This window comes from Theobroma cacao, chromosome 2 (genome assembly GCF_000208745.1).
Source record: "Theobroma cacao cultivar B97-61/B2 chromosome 2, Criollo_cocoa_genome_V2, whole genome shotgun sequence".
NCBI lineage: Eukaryota > Viridiplantae > Streptophyta > Magnoliopsida > Malvales > Malvaceae > Theobroma > Theobroma cacao.
Window position 1 is genome coordinate 18,352,266 of NC_030851.1, and position 17,204 is coordinate 18,369,469.

Sequence of the window (17,204 nt, forward strand, 5' to 3'; positions counted from 1 at the left end):
AAATTGTGGAAGAAAGGAAGAAGAGAAAGAGGGGGGGAGGCGAGAGTCAAAGATAAATGATCGTTGAAAAATTGAAGTCCAATGACTTTTTCAATTAATTATGATAATGCTTGCGATGGAGTGAATGAAACTCTTTGGTGTTTGACAAAATCATCTATACTTGTATATCATGCTTCTAACTGAGTTTGATGTCATGAGTCAAGGTGACATCAACTCAGTTAGGGCAATGAGTGAAAGGCCAAAAGAAAATAACAATATAATATTAGGGGTATTTATGTCCTTCCCTTTTTTACTAAAACACTTTTTTGTGTTTCACATGCTTTTGAAAAAAAACTACCCATTCTTTACAGGCAACTTTGTTTTTCTTTTCTTTCAAAATGCAATTTATGTTTTTTTCTGAAATCACCATTTTTTTATCTTTCCTTCAGTTTTTTTTTTCTGAAAAGACCATTTTATTTCTATAAATCACCATTTTTTTACCCATGTAGTGAGTGTTCAAAATGTAGTAGATTAATTTTATTATATACAATAATAATTGGAATTTTCTGTTTTACTTATACACTAATAATTTTTAGAAATTAGTGCCTGGGCTTAGTTCAATCAGACAAGCGCCTTTTGTACATTGTGTCTTGGGTGATATAAGGGTCATCTGCACTTCATGCCACAAGCTGCACAAAGAAACAACTTAAGGAAAACAAGAAATCAACAAATCTAGATAGTTGGCAAAGTTATCTATTTGGGAAAATCTAGTTTACAAATTGGGAAAAATAATTATAATGATTTCTATAGATATATATCTGTATCTCACTTTTGGATCCTTTTTAGCTGACAAGTATAATAGTTGGAGAATGTGTGTCAAATACTTGGACACATCAATATGCCAGACATTTATATCCAAGTTTGGGTGACTTCTTTTGATTAGAAGCTTGCAATGTGTCTTTATCCATAGACGTAGACTTATCTCTTTGGGAACTAGACCCTTTTTTGGAGTAGGTAGTCAGTTTTGATGCTTTAACCCTTTTTTTTCATGTCTACATTCACAAGATTAAGCAGGTTGGCTGATGCCTTAGACAACCAAGTACTTAGTAGAACATCTGGAGGCATGGAAGCTGATTAATGTTGTTTATGTTGATAGTATGCATAGACTTCTTAATGGCGTGTGCTACTTTATGTAGATGTAAATAAATGATGTTTTTATGTTTTATAGGATTATTTGGGGAACAAGCGTTTTGAGTTGTCAGGCCAATTAATTTCTCTGCTTTTTGAGGTTTGTTCAAGATTTTACAAGTAGCTCAAAATATTTGTACATCCTCAGTTAATGGGTCTCAATAATTCTGTCTCCTTTGTGGACTTTTTGTTGTAGGACTTGTTCAAGACTATGATTGGTGAGGTTAAGAAACGGATAGACATTATCCTATCTAAGCCTGCAAGATCTAGCTCATTGGATCCTTCTCTTGTAAGTGCTGGATTTCTCTTCACATGAAACTGTTTTTCTGAATGCTTCAGGAATTTAATCAGGCTTATGTATGTATGTTAACATAAATACATACAATTGATCCTCTAATAAGTGATATTCAGCAGTTTCATGCTTGTTGGGTTTTTGAGCCACAAACTTTATCTAATGTTAACAATTAAATAGTTCCTATAGACGGTAATTATAATTTAAATATATATAATTTACTAGATTAGATTTGTTAAGAATTAAATAGTTCCTATAGTTGGTAATTATAACTTAAAACATATATTAATACAATTTACTAGATTAGATTATGTATACAATAGTTTATATGTCACCTAAGACTCAATATTATTTGTAGTTTAACAATAAGTAGCTAGGTATTAAGTCTAGACAGGAAGAGCCAAGGTTAGACACATAACATGGTGTCATCTCTTAATAGATAAGAGAAAGTCTGAGTAAGTTTATGTCGGGGATTTATTTAATTTTTCCTCGGTGGTGAATATATACATTGTAATTTTTTTGTTGTTGATAATTATGATATATCATTGATGAAAAAACACAAATTATACTAAGAGTTATACAATGATAAAAGGGAACCTTATGACTTTCTTTGTGACTTTAAGAGCAATAAGTGAAAAGAAAAACAATGGTTGTTGTTTCATTTTCTTTTATGTCCTTTTAAAGGTGATTGACTTTTCTATCTAATTTAATCTTTTCTCTTCCTTGCTATCAATTTTGATCCTTTATCTTTTATAACCCCTAAAATTATTTATAGTATCTAGTCAAACAAAGAAAAGTGTAATTTAAAAAAAAACCGGAGCTTAATAGGTATGGGTTTTGCCAAGAGATTTTAAAAAAAGTTGAATTGTTTAAACACCAACCATGACTGTTAAATCAAAGAGGTCTTCCATGAGCAAGGAAATCAAAATGGAACTTGTTTCAGTATTGTTGGAAAGGGTCTTTTATCAAACTTCTTTATACAAAGAAACAAGTTACTATACTTGTGCCATTCAAGAAATAATTTTAATTTACTAGTGCCCTAAATATGATTTGTTCCCATGATATTAAAGATTTTTTTTTATGGTTTGGTGAAGCTTGTTCACAAAAGATATTAATTGTCGTTAGCCCAATACATGTAATTAAAATTAGATCCTCAAGCTCAGTGATTTAACTGAACAACCATGACCTATATAAAACAGCTCACTGCAATTTCTCCTAACTGTCACCTAACATTTCTCTATATCTTCAAAATAGGGACTTGATTGCAAACAAGAGTAACAAAACATACACTAAGATGCATGCTTCTTGTTACCATCACTTTTGCATCTGGTGCTGGGTGAGAAGCCACAATTTTTCACAGCCCCCTTCCTAGGATCCGCTTTGAACAACCGTGACCTATATTAAACAGCTCACAGCAATTTCTCCTTCCTGTGTCCTAACATTTGTGTATATCTTTAAAATAGGGACCTTATTGCAAACAAGAGTGACAAAACATACACTAAGTTTCATTCTTGTTCCCATCACTTTGACATCTGGTGCTGGGTGAGAAACTATAATTTTTCGCAGCCCCCTTCCTAGGATCTGCTTTTGTTTGTTACAAAATGTGTTCGAAACTTGCATTGATTGAATACAGATATGAAATCAATGCACTTTGCTTTATTGGTAATTTGCTCATTGAATGTTTGTTTTCAATAAGCTGCTGGACTTTATATAGTTAATGGATTTAGCTTTTATCTTGGGTAGTTCGTTATATTATTCTGTTTCTCCCCTTTTCTGTTGATCTTTTCATGGATTTAGCTTTTATCATGGGCAATTCATTACGTTACACTTTGTAAGTTTCATTTATTAGATATGGAAGTTTTAATTATCTTATCTTCATCAATTATTGGAAGTCATATTGTAAAGGAAGAAGATCTATCGTATATGAAAAAGTTTAGCTTTTCTCAGTTTGTTTATTTTTTTGTTTGTATATCTTTTATTTGCTATTCATATGCACGTACATCATACATGTAAGCTAGGATGTGAATTACTTGTAATTTCCTTACATGGTTATTCCCACGGGAACAGTTTGCGGCCTAGTACTACACTGCATTGCTTTTTCTTTTTCATGTATGTAAATTTCAACTGCTGCAGTAGCTGGAATCTTGTAATCAAGTGGGTTCTTACTGACTTTGACTTTTTGTAATATTTTTTGGTTGGTTGGACCTACACTTGAAATAGATATAACTCTGTAGTGAGTGGAGACAAGGTGATTTCAACTTATCTTATGGAATGCTGTTCCTTGGCTTTGATCTAGTAGGTTGTGTTGTGCTTGATCTTCATTGTTTATGCCATTTTGTTGATAAAGTTTCTTACCATACCATGCTACTGTTTCGATCCTCTTCCAAAAGAACCTGCCCCAAGCATAAGGGAATGATATGTGATAGCTTTAAGTTTACTGGTAGGATTTGAGAAAGCTAGGGTTCTGGATGCAATCCATCACTTTCTCTATATAGTGTTCTTATCCTTGTCAACTTGAAGTAAAAGGAAAGCAGTTGTATATTTGTCACATTAGAAAGGTCATTTGCATTTTTCCCCATCGTTTCATATTTTGGCATCTCTACTGGCTTTTTGCAACTGATGTCATGCTCCCTAGTCATCTATAAAATCTATTAGAGCAAGACATCATGAACATGAGGCTTAGCTAGTTGTTTTATGAATTCGTTTTCCCATGTAACGGTCCTAAGTCTTTCATTTGTCCAGTTCAAGTGGGCCTTTTGTAAATCTGTTTGATTAGGTTGTCATAAACATAAGACACTTCCATCAATTGAAGCACTCAGCTCTTACTTTGCTAATAAAAGACATAAGGAAGTTCTTTCAAACGGAAGGAAGACATAAACCAGCAGGGAGTTTTTAACCAAGAAAGACATGGGGGTTGATAGCTAATTGTTTTGTGTATGATATCTGAAGATTTTTGTAGGAAAATGAAATTGCTTATTAGATTATATAGTTGAATGGAAATATATTTTTTTTTGAAAAGTGGAATTTATTAGCCCTTAACCGATATACCATTGACAGTCTCGAACTGGAGCTGCCAGAGACTCTCATTGGTATGAAATGAAAACCGGCATGGCAAGAAAAGCCTGGACAAAAAGGTTCACCACTGCTTACATAAACCAGCAGCATGCCCTCACCAATCAGTAACCTCACAAAATAAACTCGATCCTGCCTAAGATAAAAAACAACAGCAGGAAACAAGGAGGCTATACAACAAAGACATAATTCCTAAAAATCAACCTCAAACAGTGACAGCAATGCCCTAAGACCACAAAACAAATATGATCCAAAAACAGAGTAGAGACTTCAAGATCCCTTGAAGCCCTTGATCATCAAAGCCAAGATCCAATTGGAGTAGAAAAAGTTGACAGCACGTTGACAGATCCGAGCAAATAAGGATCAACATAATCAACTCGAGATGCACCACAGGCAAAGGAACCAAGACACGGCTACATCTCCTTGGAGAACATGACCTGCAGCCAGGCACAAAAAGGAAGGTCAGCAACTGTCACATGATGCCTTAAATGCAGAAGAAAGCTGCTTCACCTTGAAGAGGAAGCAGCATCCGGAACACAACTCAAGCAAAGAAATCCTCTGGAAAGCTGAAGCAAGGGAGAATCAAAGCACCATCCAAAAGGAGGACACAAGAGCACATCAACTCCCAGAGAAAATCCACAAAAAACCAGCAAAAGAACCACCCAAAAAGACAAGGTTCCCCCACCCTGAAAAAGGAATATCCCCTCTCCCCGAAAATCCCCCCATCCTAAAGCATCCCGGTTGATACCCTTAAACCATTGATATATAACCTTTATTCCAATTGACATTTATTTTAATCCAGATTTTTGTTTATGATTGGATCTATTTATTTAGTCTTTTATTTCATATTAAGCTTCTTACTTCTTCTATATTGATTTCTTCTTTTTGTTGGTAATTTATAGATTTTAAGACTTGTGGATATTATTACTGTGGGGCTAGAAAGGACCCTTTCTACAGGCAATTTTGACATTAAGCGGTTCAAAATGCGCAGGAAAGGCATGACACAGGTTTACTTTGCATCTTCTCTGTCTATGTTTCACTATGCTTTTGTATGTAGTCTTTCAGTTTTCTTTGTGGTATGACTTATGCCGGTGGAAAATCCTTTACTTCCAGGTGCTGGCCAGGCTATCATTTATAGGGACCTTGGGCCACATGACAAAAATATCGTCTCAATTTGAGAAATCGAGGAAAGTTAGTGGACCTAGGGCATTGCAACCGAGCCAGGTGAGAGTGATTTCCTAGTACTGCAATTGATATGCTTTCTGATTTGAATTATTGTTAGGTGGTTACTTAAACCCTTTGAGCTGTACTTTTGATTTTAATATTCCTCAAATTTTTTTCTTCAATACTTTGTCCCAGTGGGGAATGCTTTGCCCTAGTGATACTCCAGAAGGTGAAGCTTGTGGACTGGTGAAAAACTTGGCACTAATGACTCATGTCACAACTGATGATGAGGAGGGTCCGTTGATTTCTCTGGTACATCTTTATTCACCAAAAATTTCTTTTGTTTTAATGTTAAAAGTGCATTTCATGTAGTAATTTTAAGGTGATGGTATTTGAAGGTAGTATGCACGTGTGCATTATATAAGTAAATGTATGTCTCAGTGAACTATATGCAATTAAATAGCATATGAAGTTAATTCTTTATCTGTTCAGTTACATGTGCTTGTAATTGCAATTGATCAGACAAAGATGTTAAAACATGCTTTAGTGGTTTATGATATGGATATTTGCAGATAAATGTGCAAATACGAATTAAATCTAATTATCTATGTACAAAATGTCCTTCAATTTTAGGGGTTAGATGGGATAGAAATGATATAATTATGACTTGGTCTTTACAAGGTAACATTAGATTCTTATGCATATGTGTAAATTGTGTACGTGGGCATGCATGAAGCATTTGCATCTGCATGCCATATACTCAAATACATGTTTGCGTGTCTTGCATATGAATTTGTATTAACCTATTCATGTGATCCCTCTTCTTTGCTACAAAAAGTCCAGATATCATGTTAACTAAGCACTAAGAAGTACTAAGTCTTAGAATTTTTACCAAGTAGCCTTGTTACTGTCTATTTAGTTCCACTGTTTTGGTAAGGAGATCTTTTTTAGTGTTTATGTTTGTTGACATTCCTTTTATAGTACTGATCAGCATTCCTAGAGTTGATTCTTGCTACTGGAATCTAGCATAAAAAATTTAACCATAATCAGATTAATACCTTGAGCTTTATTCTGTAATAAATTGAATGCTGCTTTTCTTGCATCGAGATATGTATGTTCATCTTTATTATTTATGGACATGCAATTTCTGCTGGAATAGTGCTATAGTTTGGGAGTTGAAGACTTGGAATTACTATCAGGAGATGATCTTCACGCACAAAGTTCATTTCTAATTATATTAAATGGGCTGATTCTTGGCAAGCATAGAAGACCACAGGTGTTGACAATGTTCTGTTGTATTCTGCTGGTATTAATACTTTAATAAAAGAAATGCATTTATGGTAACTCTATTTTCACTTTCTCAATAATCCTTCTTCTTTTGTAGCATTTTGCTGATGATATTAGAAAGCTGCGTAGAGCTGGCAAAGTTGGTGAGTTTGTAAGTGTCTTTATAAATGAGAAGCAGGTAAAATCTTTTTTCCCTGGGCTTTCATTTTTTTCACTGTGGTTCTTCATGCCTCAGATGTCATACTATTTTTCAATTTTTTTTATACAACTTTACATGAGTAATTATCCTGTCTAAAATCATAAACGTTGATTGTTCTTGCAAACTTGACATCTCCTTTAAGGAATCTGATTTTGTTGTATGAGGATGATTGAAGGACAATTGATGCCTGATGCCAAGAAATGTACTTGATAGGGTTAACCTGATGATGATGATAGAAAAATCAAATCTCATGATCGACCTAATTGCCAGGGAGTTTTCCTGAACTTATATTTCCAAAAAAAAAAGTGATTCTTTTCTTGTGAATGTCTAATGGTTCTCATGTATCTTTAGTTTTGAAAATTGTAACCATTTTTCTTGTCTAATACGCAAGTGATAGATTGTTGCAAAATAGTTTCATTATAATGAGAATCAGACATCATTAATTTGACTTTGGAAAGGAATATAATATCGTAAAGAAGTCCTTTATAGGAAGGGCTCAAGTGGTTTTAGGTAGTGAAAGCCCATTTTATCCTATGGCTGTATCCATGTAGTAATGAATACTTATTAACTTACTACTTATCACTAATAGGAACCGCTTGCTTCCCTGGGAACTACTTCAACATTCCCTGTTCATCCTTCCAAATTGGAACTGCAATAAGATAGAGATTGAGGAGCCTTTTTGCCATTTTGCCCTAACTGAAATGATAAACTCTCACAATATCTCAAAATATTACTTGATCTTTCCATTTATAGATGTCTCGATTTGTTAGTGGAACTATCAAATATAATATAAACTTTGGCCTAAAATTTCTATTATATCCTTTAGTAAACAATAAATTACCATTGCAACAGGCAATGGTTATTATTGTTGGGCACAAACATGTAAAATCATCAAAGTAAATACACTTTTCTTAAACTTTGTGCTTTTCAAATATGAACGAATAAATGGAGAAACGAGAAGTAATACGAGTGAAATGGCTAATATATTCCACGCGGCATCGGTGAGATATGATTAAAACGTGCCTGCCCTTTATCTGAGCCATGGAGTGAAATTGGCCTAATCCTACCTTTGTGTCCATGAAGATCAACACTGCTTTGCAACATTCTGATGGGACTTCACCGTTACCCTGACTTGGTATTGAAAATTGCTAAGAGGCAGCAGAATAAGAGGCAAGTAGATGACATGAGAGCCTTTGGAACTGTAATTTGCATTTGTACACTAAAGGCATAACAGTATGCACTAAACTTTAAGCTACTGGTCAACATGAATTGGATTGAGAACTTGCACTGGTTTCAGTGTTTTGGGAGTAAACCCTAGTTCTTGGTAAATAGTAAAAAGGACTAATTAATATAGAAATAACTTAAATACCCTAAAATAACTAGAAGTAATTAGAGCCAATAGAATATAACTAAGTAATACATAAATCCTAAATTATTTAACTCTACAATCTTCTTTTGGTGATGCATCGTACATGGTGGCTCTTCAAAATGGAAATCAAGTCTTTTACAAACCCTAATGAATTTGAGATTCATCTCAGGTCTTCTGTGAAAACCAGAGGACTGTACCAAGCTGGTGTGCATTTTCCTCTGAACCTGCTTTTGTTTCGGAGATTGTATGGGACATGAGCCGTCTACCATCTTCCAAGAAAGTTTGATTGTTATGTATTCCTCTTCTTATATATGATTTTTTTTTTTAAATAAAGTTGGGTTGGCAGTTGATCATGTACTATACACACACACACACACACACACATAAATATATGTTGTACTTTGTTCTATAATGCTTTTGCTACATATTTGTTAGTTTTTATAATCATAAGTGAATTGCTGTTTCTGAGGAGAAAATAAAAAATGTTCAACAGCTTTGTGTCTATATTGCTTCTGATGGAGGTCGAGTTTGTCGTCCGCTGGTTATAGCTGACAAGGGAATTTCAAGGATCAAAGAAAGCCATATGAAGGAGTTGGTGGTAATTGTAATGTGCAAATCTTTTTCCACATGGAAATGTTATTAAAGTATTGATTCATTCTTTCGTGTGTATTTAGGATGGAATTCATACTTTCCAAGACTTTGTTCGTGGAGGGTTGATTGAGTATCTTGATGTTAATGAACAAAACAATGCTCTGGTCTGTTTCCATCTATTATTTGTAAAGTTATAATAGACTGGTGGTGAATCTCAAGGCATGATTATCCCCTTTTCTCATATTTAGATTGCATTATATGAGGGAGAGGCCACATCTGAAACAACCCATATTGAGATAGAGCCTTTAACCATCTTAGGCGTCTGTGCGGGGTTAATTCCATATCCTCATCATAATCAGTCACCAAGAAATACCTATCGGGTTTTGTCTATCGTTTTAATATCCAATTCATTGATTTTCTCTTTTATGGCATTTAAGTGTTATGCTATATGTGTATTTATATATAGTGTGCTATGGGCAAGCAAGCTATGGGAAGCATTGCATATAACCAGGCAAGTGCTCTTTCTTATATTTTATGGTAACAATATTTCGTTTCCCCTTTCTTGTACGAGATTATTGTTTTCTGGATTGTTGATGGCATTGCATTATTTAAAGCAACATGCTTTAGTTTTATTTATGAAGATATGAGGCCACTTTTTTGTCTGCTAAAGTCCTGTTGTCATAATTTAAATATTCTCATATTGCAAACCGAATGTATTATGTAGCCTATGTGCACTAATGTGAAAACTCGTATTTACCTGGATATTTAGAGTATTTGATCTTTGGTACAGTAGCTATGCTTTGTAAGTTTTTTTTATTATTATGAAACATTTTAAAATGTTGCCATAGAGTATAAGCAGATTCCCTTTTATTTTCAGCAACCCCCCAACCCACCCACCCAAAACAAAAAAATAAAAAATAAAAGATTCCAAACAAAGAAAATAAAAGGAGAAAATTGCTTGAGAGTAAATCTCTTGTTCCATAAGAAGAATGTCATTTTATTACCAAACTGTTGATGCTACATGTCCTCATTGCATATTTGTTGTGTTTCAGTTCTTTTTCTTTCCATTGGAATGTTTTGTTGGGCTGTTTCTGTCTGAGATGTTAAGACTGTTAGTTTTGAGTCGTTGAGATTTCTTTAATGGGTCATTGGTAGGATAATGAGTTGTAGTTCTTATATATCTTTTCTTTCAGTATTCTTGATTTTTTTAAGTTTGCTGTTTGATCTTACAGTTTTCTCGAATGGACTCCGTACTTTACCTGTTGGTTTATCCTCAACGGCCTTTATTGACAACAAGGACAATTGAGCTGGTAAGCATGCACTGTGCTTTTGAGGGTGGTACATCAGTATGTATGATACCTGAAATACTTTGCTCCCAGGTTGGATATGATAAGCTTGGAGCTGGTCAGAATGCTACTGTTGCTGTGATGAGTTGTAGTGGCTATGATATAGGGGATGCTATTGTCATGAACAAGTCATCTCTGGATCGTGGGTGTGGTCGTTGTATTGTCATGAAGAGGTAAACTGATGTGTAACTCGTTGATTTTATTTCTTTTCTTCCTTCTGGTTGCAACATGTGAACCTTTATTGTGTTTGTGCATTTTGAGATCCCACTTGAGTTTAGGGACTCTAGTTTGCTCACGTCAGATATTCTCCATTGAACAGTTACACTGCCATTTATCAGAAGAATTATGAGAATGGTACATCAGATAGAGTACTTAGGCCGCAAAGAACAGGACCTGGTTCAGAAAGGATGCAGGTACATGATGGTGCATTTATGTAGTTTTCCCTCTTCATTCTAGTGGATTCTGTATCTTGCATCTCTTTATGGCATCATTCAGCTATCCTCACACCATGCTTGCTATGACAAATGATTTAACATATATTCATGTATGTTTTGGTGTGGTGGCAATTTTTCCTTTGTTCTCCCTTTCTTCCTTGTTCACTTTGTTTGATTCCTTATTATCTTTTAAACTTGATTTTTTCTTTCTCTTTGGGGTCTTCCTTGATTCTACTCAATTATGTTATTGAGCCTGTTTAGTTGTCTCCTAGCAATTTTAGCCTTCTTAGCACTCTGCAAATATGCCAGCTATCCACTTGCTTGCAACACACTGGAATTCTTGGAAATAATATTCCTATTTTCTAATGAGTAGAAACATTCTCGAAATCTAACCAGTATCAGCCATTATGGGAGAGTGGTTATGTCCTTTTGAGCATATATGCTTTACCCTTAGAAGCAGTGAACATGGCCTGCACATGTCAGGGTTTAAGATCATAGGGAATTTTTCAAACTAAGCACACACCATTGTACCGTATTACTCTACTCGTTAAAGCAATAGATGATTTAACCATGTTTCTTGCCACTAAGGGTCATCTGCATAAATCTTGCAATGCCAAGACTCTGCATGCAATGGAAGCACTATTTCTAGGATGCCCATATCTTGTCCTGTTTTACAATAGGGTATGGCTCAAATCTTAGTACTAAGTGTTCTCTTTTCAGGTTATAGATTGTCATATAGATATTGGGTGATGATGGACTTGCTGCTCCTGGGGAGATAACATCTAATCTAAATAGGAGTCTTATTCATATACTGCATGAAATGAAAACACTGTTTCTAGGATACCCATTTCTTGTCTCGTTGTATAATCTGGTGATACCGTCCAATCTTAGTGCTTAGAGTTCTCTTGTCTGGCACATTGTTTCTTTATCATAGATACTGGATGATGATGGACTTGCTGCTCCTGGGGAGATAATTAAGCCAAATGACATCTATATCAATAAGGAATCTCCAATTCACACCACAGGGCAACGAGTACCTGCAGATGGACGGCAAGATATGTGAGTTGTTTCTTTCATGTGCGCACTTTTATTGATATTTTAGTATACCTATGTTTCTCACCTGATTAGCAACATGCAGTGCATATAAGCCTGCTAAACAAACATTTAAAGGTCCCGAAGGAGAGTCTTGTGTGGTAGATAGAGTTGCCCTTTGCTCTGATAAGAGTGAGAATTTATGTATCAAGTTTATAATTCGCCATACACGTAGACCAGAGGTATGAAATATAATTTGGTTTCCATTTGAAATATTTTATTTATCATGAACATTTGGCCGACTCTTATGTTATACTTGTTCATTCAGGTTGGTGACAAATTTAGTAGCAGACATGGGCAGAAGGGTGTTTGTGGCACCATCATTCAACAGGAAGATCTTCCATTTTCTGAAAATGGCATCTGTCCTGATTTAATCATGAATCCTCATGGTTTTCCAAGGTATTTTCTTTTGCTTTTTCTTATTAATGTACTGATCATGGCATTTATTCTGAAGCTTTTTAAGCACTTAAGGACCATTAAGCATCATGCAGTAGCCCAAATGCTTTTGTGTGTGTGTTTCACTATTAAGAGTGGTTTCTTTGCACACATGGAACAAACACTATTACTGAAAAAGATAAATTTCCACACACCGCTTACCCAAAATGAATGTCTCCTTTACTAGTAGGTCCTTAATTGTAATTTATAGCATTTCCTAATGTTTTCAAGTAACAGATTCAAGTTTTGATACTACAGAAATGCAAAATTTATAATGTAAAAAAGATAAAACAGAATGGCATGTGGTGCTCCTTCTAAAACTGCATGCTAGGTTGAAAATACCATGTGAAATATTACAGAGGAATTTACACAGATCAGTAAACTGTTGATAAACTGATTGGAGACTAGAAAAATCAATGCAAAGTGCATAGAAACTTAGAATGACCTAACGGATCTAAATATATTTTGGAAAGGCTAAGGTGGACCAAGTTAAGGAAAGAAAAAATAAAAAATTAGAATGACCTCTTAGGCAAAAGGGGATGTGGCCCCCAGGCTCCGACCTTGTCTGTACTGAAATCACTTATTGGCTTTGTTCTTCAAAGTTTGCAATACAAGTTTTATTTATATAGGTTCAATTGGTATCGCTCAGTTGGTATCACTCAGTAGATTTATTTTTTACTGATATTCTTCTTTTATAATCAGTCGGATGACAGTAGGTAAGATGATAGAGCTTCTTGGGGGTAAAGCTGGAGTTTCATGTGGTAGGTTTTATTATGGAAGTGCCTTTGGAGAAGCAAGTGGTCATGCAGACAGGGTTGAAGCTATAAGGTGGATTACTGCTTTCCAACATATGACTTTAATATCCAACTATTTCAAATTTCAATCCTAGAAAATTTTCCCTGCTTTGTGACAGTGAAACACTTGTGAAGCATGGTTTTAGCTACAATGGCGAGGACTTCATTTACTCAGGTTTTGCTTCTTATTTCATCCTACATGAAGTAAATAATCATGTGGAGTACTAGAAGTTTGAAGAGCATCATTTTACACATTATTCAAGTTAGAAGAGCAACTTGTGGTCTCTCGTCTCTTGCACTTTGCATAATGTGTAAAATGTGGATAAACCTTGCATAGTAGACATGTGGATCGGTGGGTGTATACATATGTGTCCTAATACTTCCAAATTTGCTTCAGGTATCTCAGGTTGCCCACTCCAAGCATATATCTTCATGGGACCAATTTACTACCAGAAATTAAAACATATGGTGAGATTTTGATCCCATTACAGCATGCGACTCTTTGGTTGTTGATAATCCTAGCTCTTGGTCCAGGGTCAAAAACATTCTGATCATTTATTTGGTGAAAGAAACCACAGGTCTTAGTTTAATTTTAGTCCCTCTACTTCATCAAATGTTACTTGAATCCCTTTTCTTCAATTTCAATTGACTGAATACCTTTACTTCAATGAACTATTAAACTAATAAGATTAATATCTTTGCTAAATTACTGTCATTAAGGTGATGACTTGGTCGACAACATGGCATTTTCGATAAATAATGACTTGTAAATTGTTTAGTGAAATGATAATTTAATTTTTCTTTCTCTCTCTCTCTCCATAATTCTCACTTCTTCTCCACTCGAACAAATTTTCTTGCCTTTCAACATCATACCAGCCATCAAAAAAGAAATATATATGAAAAAAATCTTTTATTTGGTTGTATTCCAAACACTTACACAAGCCAAAATACACAATACCATCAGAAAATAACATTTCTTAAGAAATAGTGAAACCATCCAAAAAAATAAAATTTCACCACTGCAACAACTGCCAATATCCTCCATCTGTCTCCTTTCCTCAGTTGCACACCAGCACATATCTGAACATTCAACTTATAATGAAAATAAAATATATTCAAGTAATTCGTAGTGCATTCAATATTAATTTAGCTAGTGGATGCCAAAAGCTTTGACTTATATTTGCTGATGAGAGTTTTAATGATGATTAGGTCCTGGACAAAATCCATGCCAGAGGTAGCGGGCCCCGAGTTATGCTAACTAGGCAGCCTACTGAAGGCAGAGCCCGAAATGGAGGTTTTTATTGATATATAGATAGAAAATTTCTCCGTCTATGTTTCATTTTCTCCATTTCTGTTTTACTTATGGATTATACATTTTAATAGCTATTTGTCTTCTAGGACTGCGTGTAGGAGAAATGGAACGTGATTGCCTGATTTCTTATGGAGCTAGCCTGATGATTTTTGAGCGCCTAATGATCTCTAGTGATCCTTTTGAAGTGCAGGTAATAGCTCCATGCTTTTGCGGTTTGTTGAATCAATTATCAAACTCGGGAAACTTGTACTTTGCAGCCCGGGTTTTTTGCATGGGTTTCATAGCTAATTTTGTTGTGAGTTTTTCAATCACCAAAGTGCACATCAGTGTCTTTGTTAGAAGGCTTGTTGACAAATTGGCAAAAACATATGTAATGCTTTAGCATTTAGGAAGTTTTCTTGTCATGGATCACTTCTTTACAGGATGAAGATCTTCTATTAGATCCATAACCAACTTTTGGAAAAATTCAATTAAGCTTTAACATGTCTCATTTGGACTTATTTTTAGTCATAAACGTTGTCTCCCAGTCTGCGATGCTACAAACCTTTGCCCTTTCATCTGTTTGTGATATTTCTTCCCAACAATTACAACCCCTAATTATATCTAATCTTAAGGAAAGAAATCTTAGGTAATGTTTTAATTTATACACATCCTGGAAGAAATCTTAAGTATGGTGTTTTTACCAAGTCATCCTGCTGGTTGTCAAAATTTGTTCATGTCACTCCCGTACTTGGTATTTGTGAAAAATGTTAACCCTCTAGTTTCAAATTTGCTGCCCTTGTTAACCAACTCTGTTAACTTTGTTGATGTGACAAATATTGGCCTTTTTATTTTGACATGACATTATGTGGCAAAAAATAAAGTAGAAAGTTAAAAATGAAAAGAAAAGGCTTTTCTTTTGTATTTTTCGTCTGTCTTTTATCACTCCTCCTTTCTCTCTCCACTTCTCTAATCTCTCCTCCCTCAAAGGTGCCACAATTAGAGCTTCATGACCCTCAACTCCACACCATATTTTTTGAGATTGCACAATCATTGTCTCCCTAATTTTGAAATTTCTTCTGTCTATATATGGTAGTTTTATTTCATTTTAATATCTGCCAGTCTCTACACCTTTAAAGAGAAAGGGTGGATAAAAGAAGAGAAAACAAAGCTATTTGCTTACACTTTGATTTAAGCTAGTCAATGTCTTGATTACTTGATTTGAACATTTGAACAAGTATACAGACTCATTGCATACTTTAATACCTTTCTCTGCATATTTTATGAAAGCCATTATACCTGACATTTATGGTGTTTTCACACAGGTTTGTAGAAAGTGTGGTATGTTAGGATATTTCAGTCATAAGCTGAAAAGAGGGATTTGTTCTTCCTGTAGTAATGGAGATAATATCTCTATGATTAAATTGCCATATGCTTGCAAGCTCTTATTTCAGGTAAGCTTTGACATTTGTTGTGGTTATTATCATGGTTGAATAAGAAATGAGATCTTTGTCTCAATGTTCTAATTCTGTATGTGTGATGAAGCTCGTTTCTTGGACATTCTGTTGGGAATTTCATGTGAGCAAATTTCAGCGATCTGTTCCTTAATTGTGTTTTGATTGTTTAATGTACATATAGAAACATGCTTCCTTTGGGAATCTCTTTTACTTGATTGAGTTTATTATGGATGTATTTGATTTGTAAATGAAGGCTTTTCGTTTTATTGCTAATGAATGCTCACTATGAGAGAAGTTAAAGCCTCAAAGATTCAAAGGTTTAGTGTGGAATTTGCTAATGTCTCCTTTAATGAGTTATTAAAGGCAGGATTTGCATCTATTGACTTAGCAATGCTGGGCTGGTGATTTGTCCAAGTAAATAGCTTAGGTAAAAATGATTATGCAGATTGGAGGATTGCATTAGTGTATTCAGGATTTGACGTTGCTCTCTGACATCATTTCTTGTCCTATTGCTATCATCTAATGCAACAACAATGCAAATTGATGAAGTTTGAAGGACATTGATGCATTCTTCAGCATTACCTCTTCTTATTTTCAAGAATTTATTTGCCCTAGTGATTTGATCAAATGCCTTCTTGTATTCACGAGTCTCTTCGAATGACCTGCTTTCAGGAACTCCAATCAATGAACATTGTTCCTCGTGTGAATTTAGCAAAACCATAAGACAGTTGAAGCCCTATGGAGTATGAATCTCTTTCCAGTGCCATTGAATTAAATACTTAGATCGTATTCTTTTATTGGAAGGAATTGTATTATGGTTTTTAGTTTAGCTTAATACTATTGATTTGCGAAATGTTGGAGAACCATAAGATAGTATTTATTTTTGTTGTTTCAGCTTTTTTGGCTTTGGTACAATTCGTATGTTATTATATTAAAAAAAATCATAATAGCTATTGCCTTGGTGGAGTTGGCTCATGGAATGATGTAAGGTTGATTCTTTTGCAGCACAGTATGTTTTTATATATTGTCTTAGGTTATACTAATAATTCAAATGCACTCGTATCAGATCTATCTATTTTTTACTTTGATACTACTATATAAACATTTTCTTACCCAGTTTTTTTTTAATGCTGAAAATTCTCGTAGGGTTTAGTTACCTTGTAAATATTTTATTAATAATTATAAAAAATAAATACAGCAGAGGGGGTCGAAAC

General features: G+C 34.5%; 2 protein-coding genes across 2 annotated transcripts; one reads left to right on the top strand and one right to left on the bottom strand.

Annotated features, from left to right (window-relative positions):
- Positions 4,479-5,386, bottom strand: LOC18609061. The gene is made up of 2 exons (XM_007044032.2): positions 5,042-5,386; positions 4,479-4,968 (listed from the first exon to the last, which is right to left on the bottom strand). The coding sequence occupies exons 1-2, from the start codon at positions 5,317-5,319 to the stop codon at positions 4,758-4,760; spliced, it is 489 nt and encodes a 162-aa protein (XP_007044094.2). The 5' UTR covers positions 5,320-5,386; the 3' UTR covers positions 4,479-4,757.
- Positions 5,216-16,985, top strand: LOC18609062 (DNA-directed RNA polymerase III subunit 2). Its single transcript, XM_018114545.1, has 23 exons — positions 5,216-5,271; positions 5,434-5,538; positions 5,645-5,755; positions 5,891-6,007; positions 6,855-6,971; positions 7,080-7,160; positions 9,044-9,148; positions 9,225-9,305; positions 9,390-9,521; positions 9,608-9,652; positions 10,374-10,451; positions 10,521-10,660; positions 10,807-10,900; positions 11,856-11,980; positions 12,060-12,195; positions 12,282-12,412; positions 13,151-13,276; positions 13,362-13,417; positions 13,640-13,710; positions 14,452-14,536; positions 14,641-14,744; positions 15,859-15,987; positions 16,663-16,985. Exons 2-23 carry the CDS (start codon positions 5,515-5,517, stop codon positions 16,711-16,713), a joined length of 2,139 nt encoding a protein of 712 aa, XP_017970034.1. The 5' UTR covers positions 5,216-5,271; positions 5,434-5,514; the 3' UTR covers positions 16,714-16,985.

What these genes read in the sequence shown, in the direction of transcription:
- LOC18609061 (XM_007044032.2), bottom strand. Translation starts at nt 5,319, where the DNA reads ATGTCAATTGGAATAAAGGTTATATATCAATGGTTTAAGGGTATCAAC. An exon ending in GATGCTGCTTCCTCTTCAAG is followed by an intron (nt 4,969 to 5,041) that starts GTGAAGCAGCTT and finishes GCCTGGCTGCAG; the next exon opens with GTCATGTTCTCCAAGGAGAT.
- LOC18609062 (XM_018114545.1), top strand. Translation starts at nt 5,515, where the DNA reads ATGCGCAGGAAAGGCATGACACAG. An exon ending in CTGGTTCAGAAAGGATGCAG is followed by an intron (nt 10,901 to 11,855) that starts GTACATGATGGT and finishes TCTTTATCATAG; the next exon opens with ATACTGGATGATGATGGACT. An exon ending in GCAGATGGACGGCAAGATAT is followed by an intron (nt 11,981 to 12,059) that starts GTGAGTTGTTTC and finishes AGCAACATGCAG; the next exon opens with TGCATATAAGCCTGCTAAAC.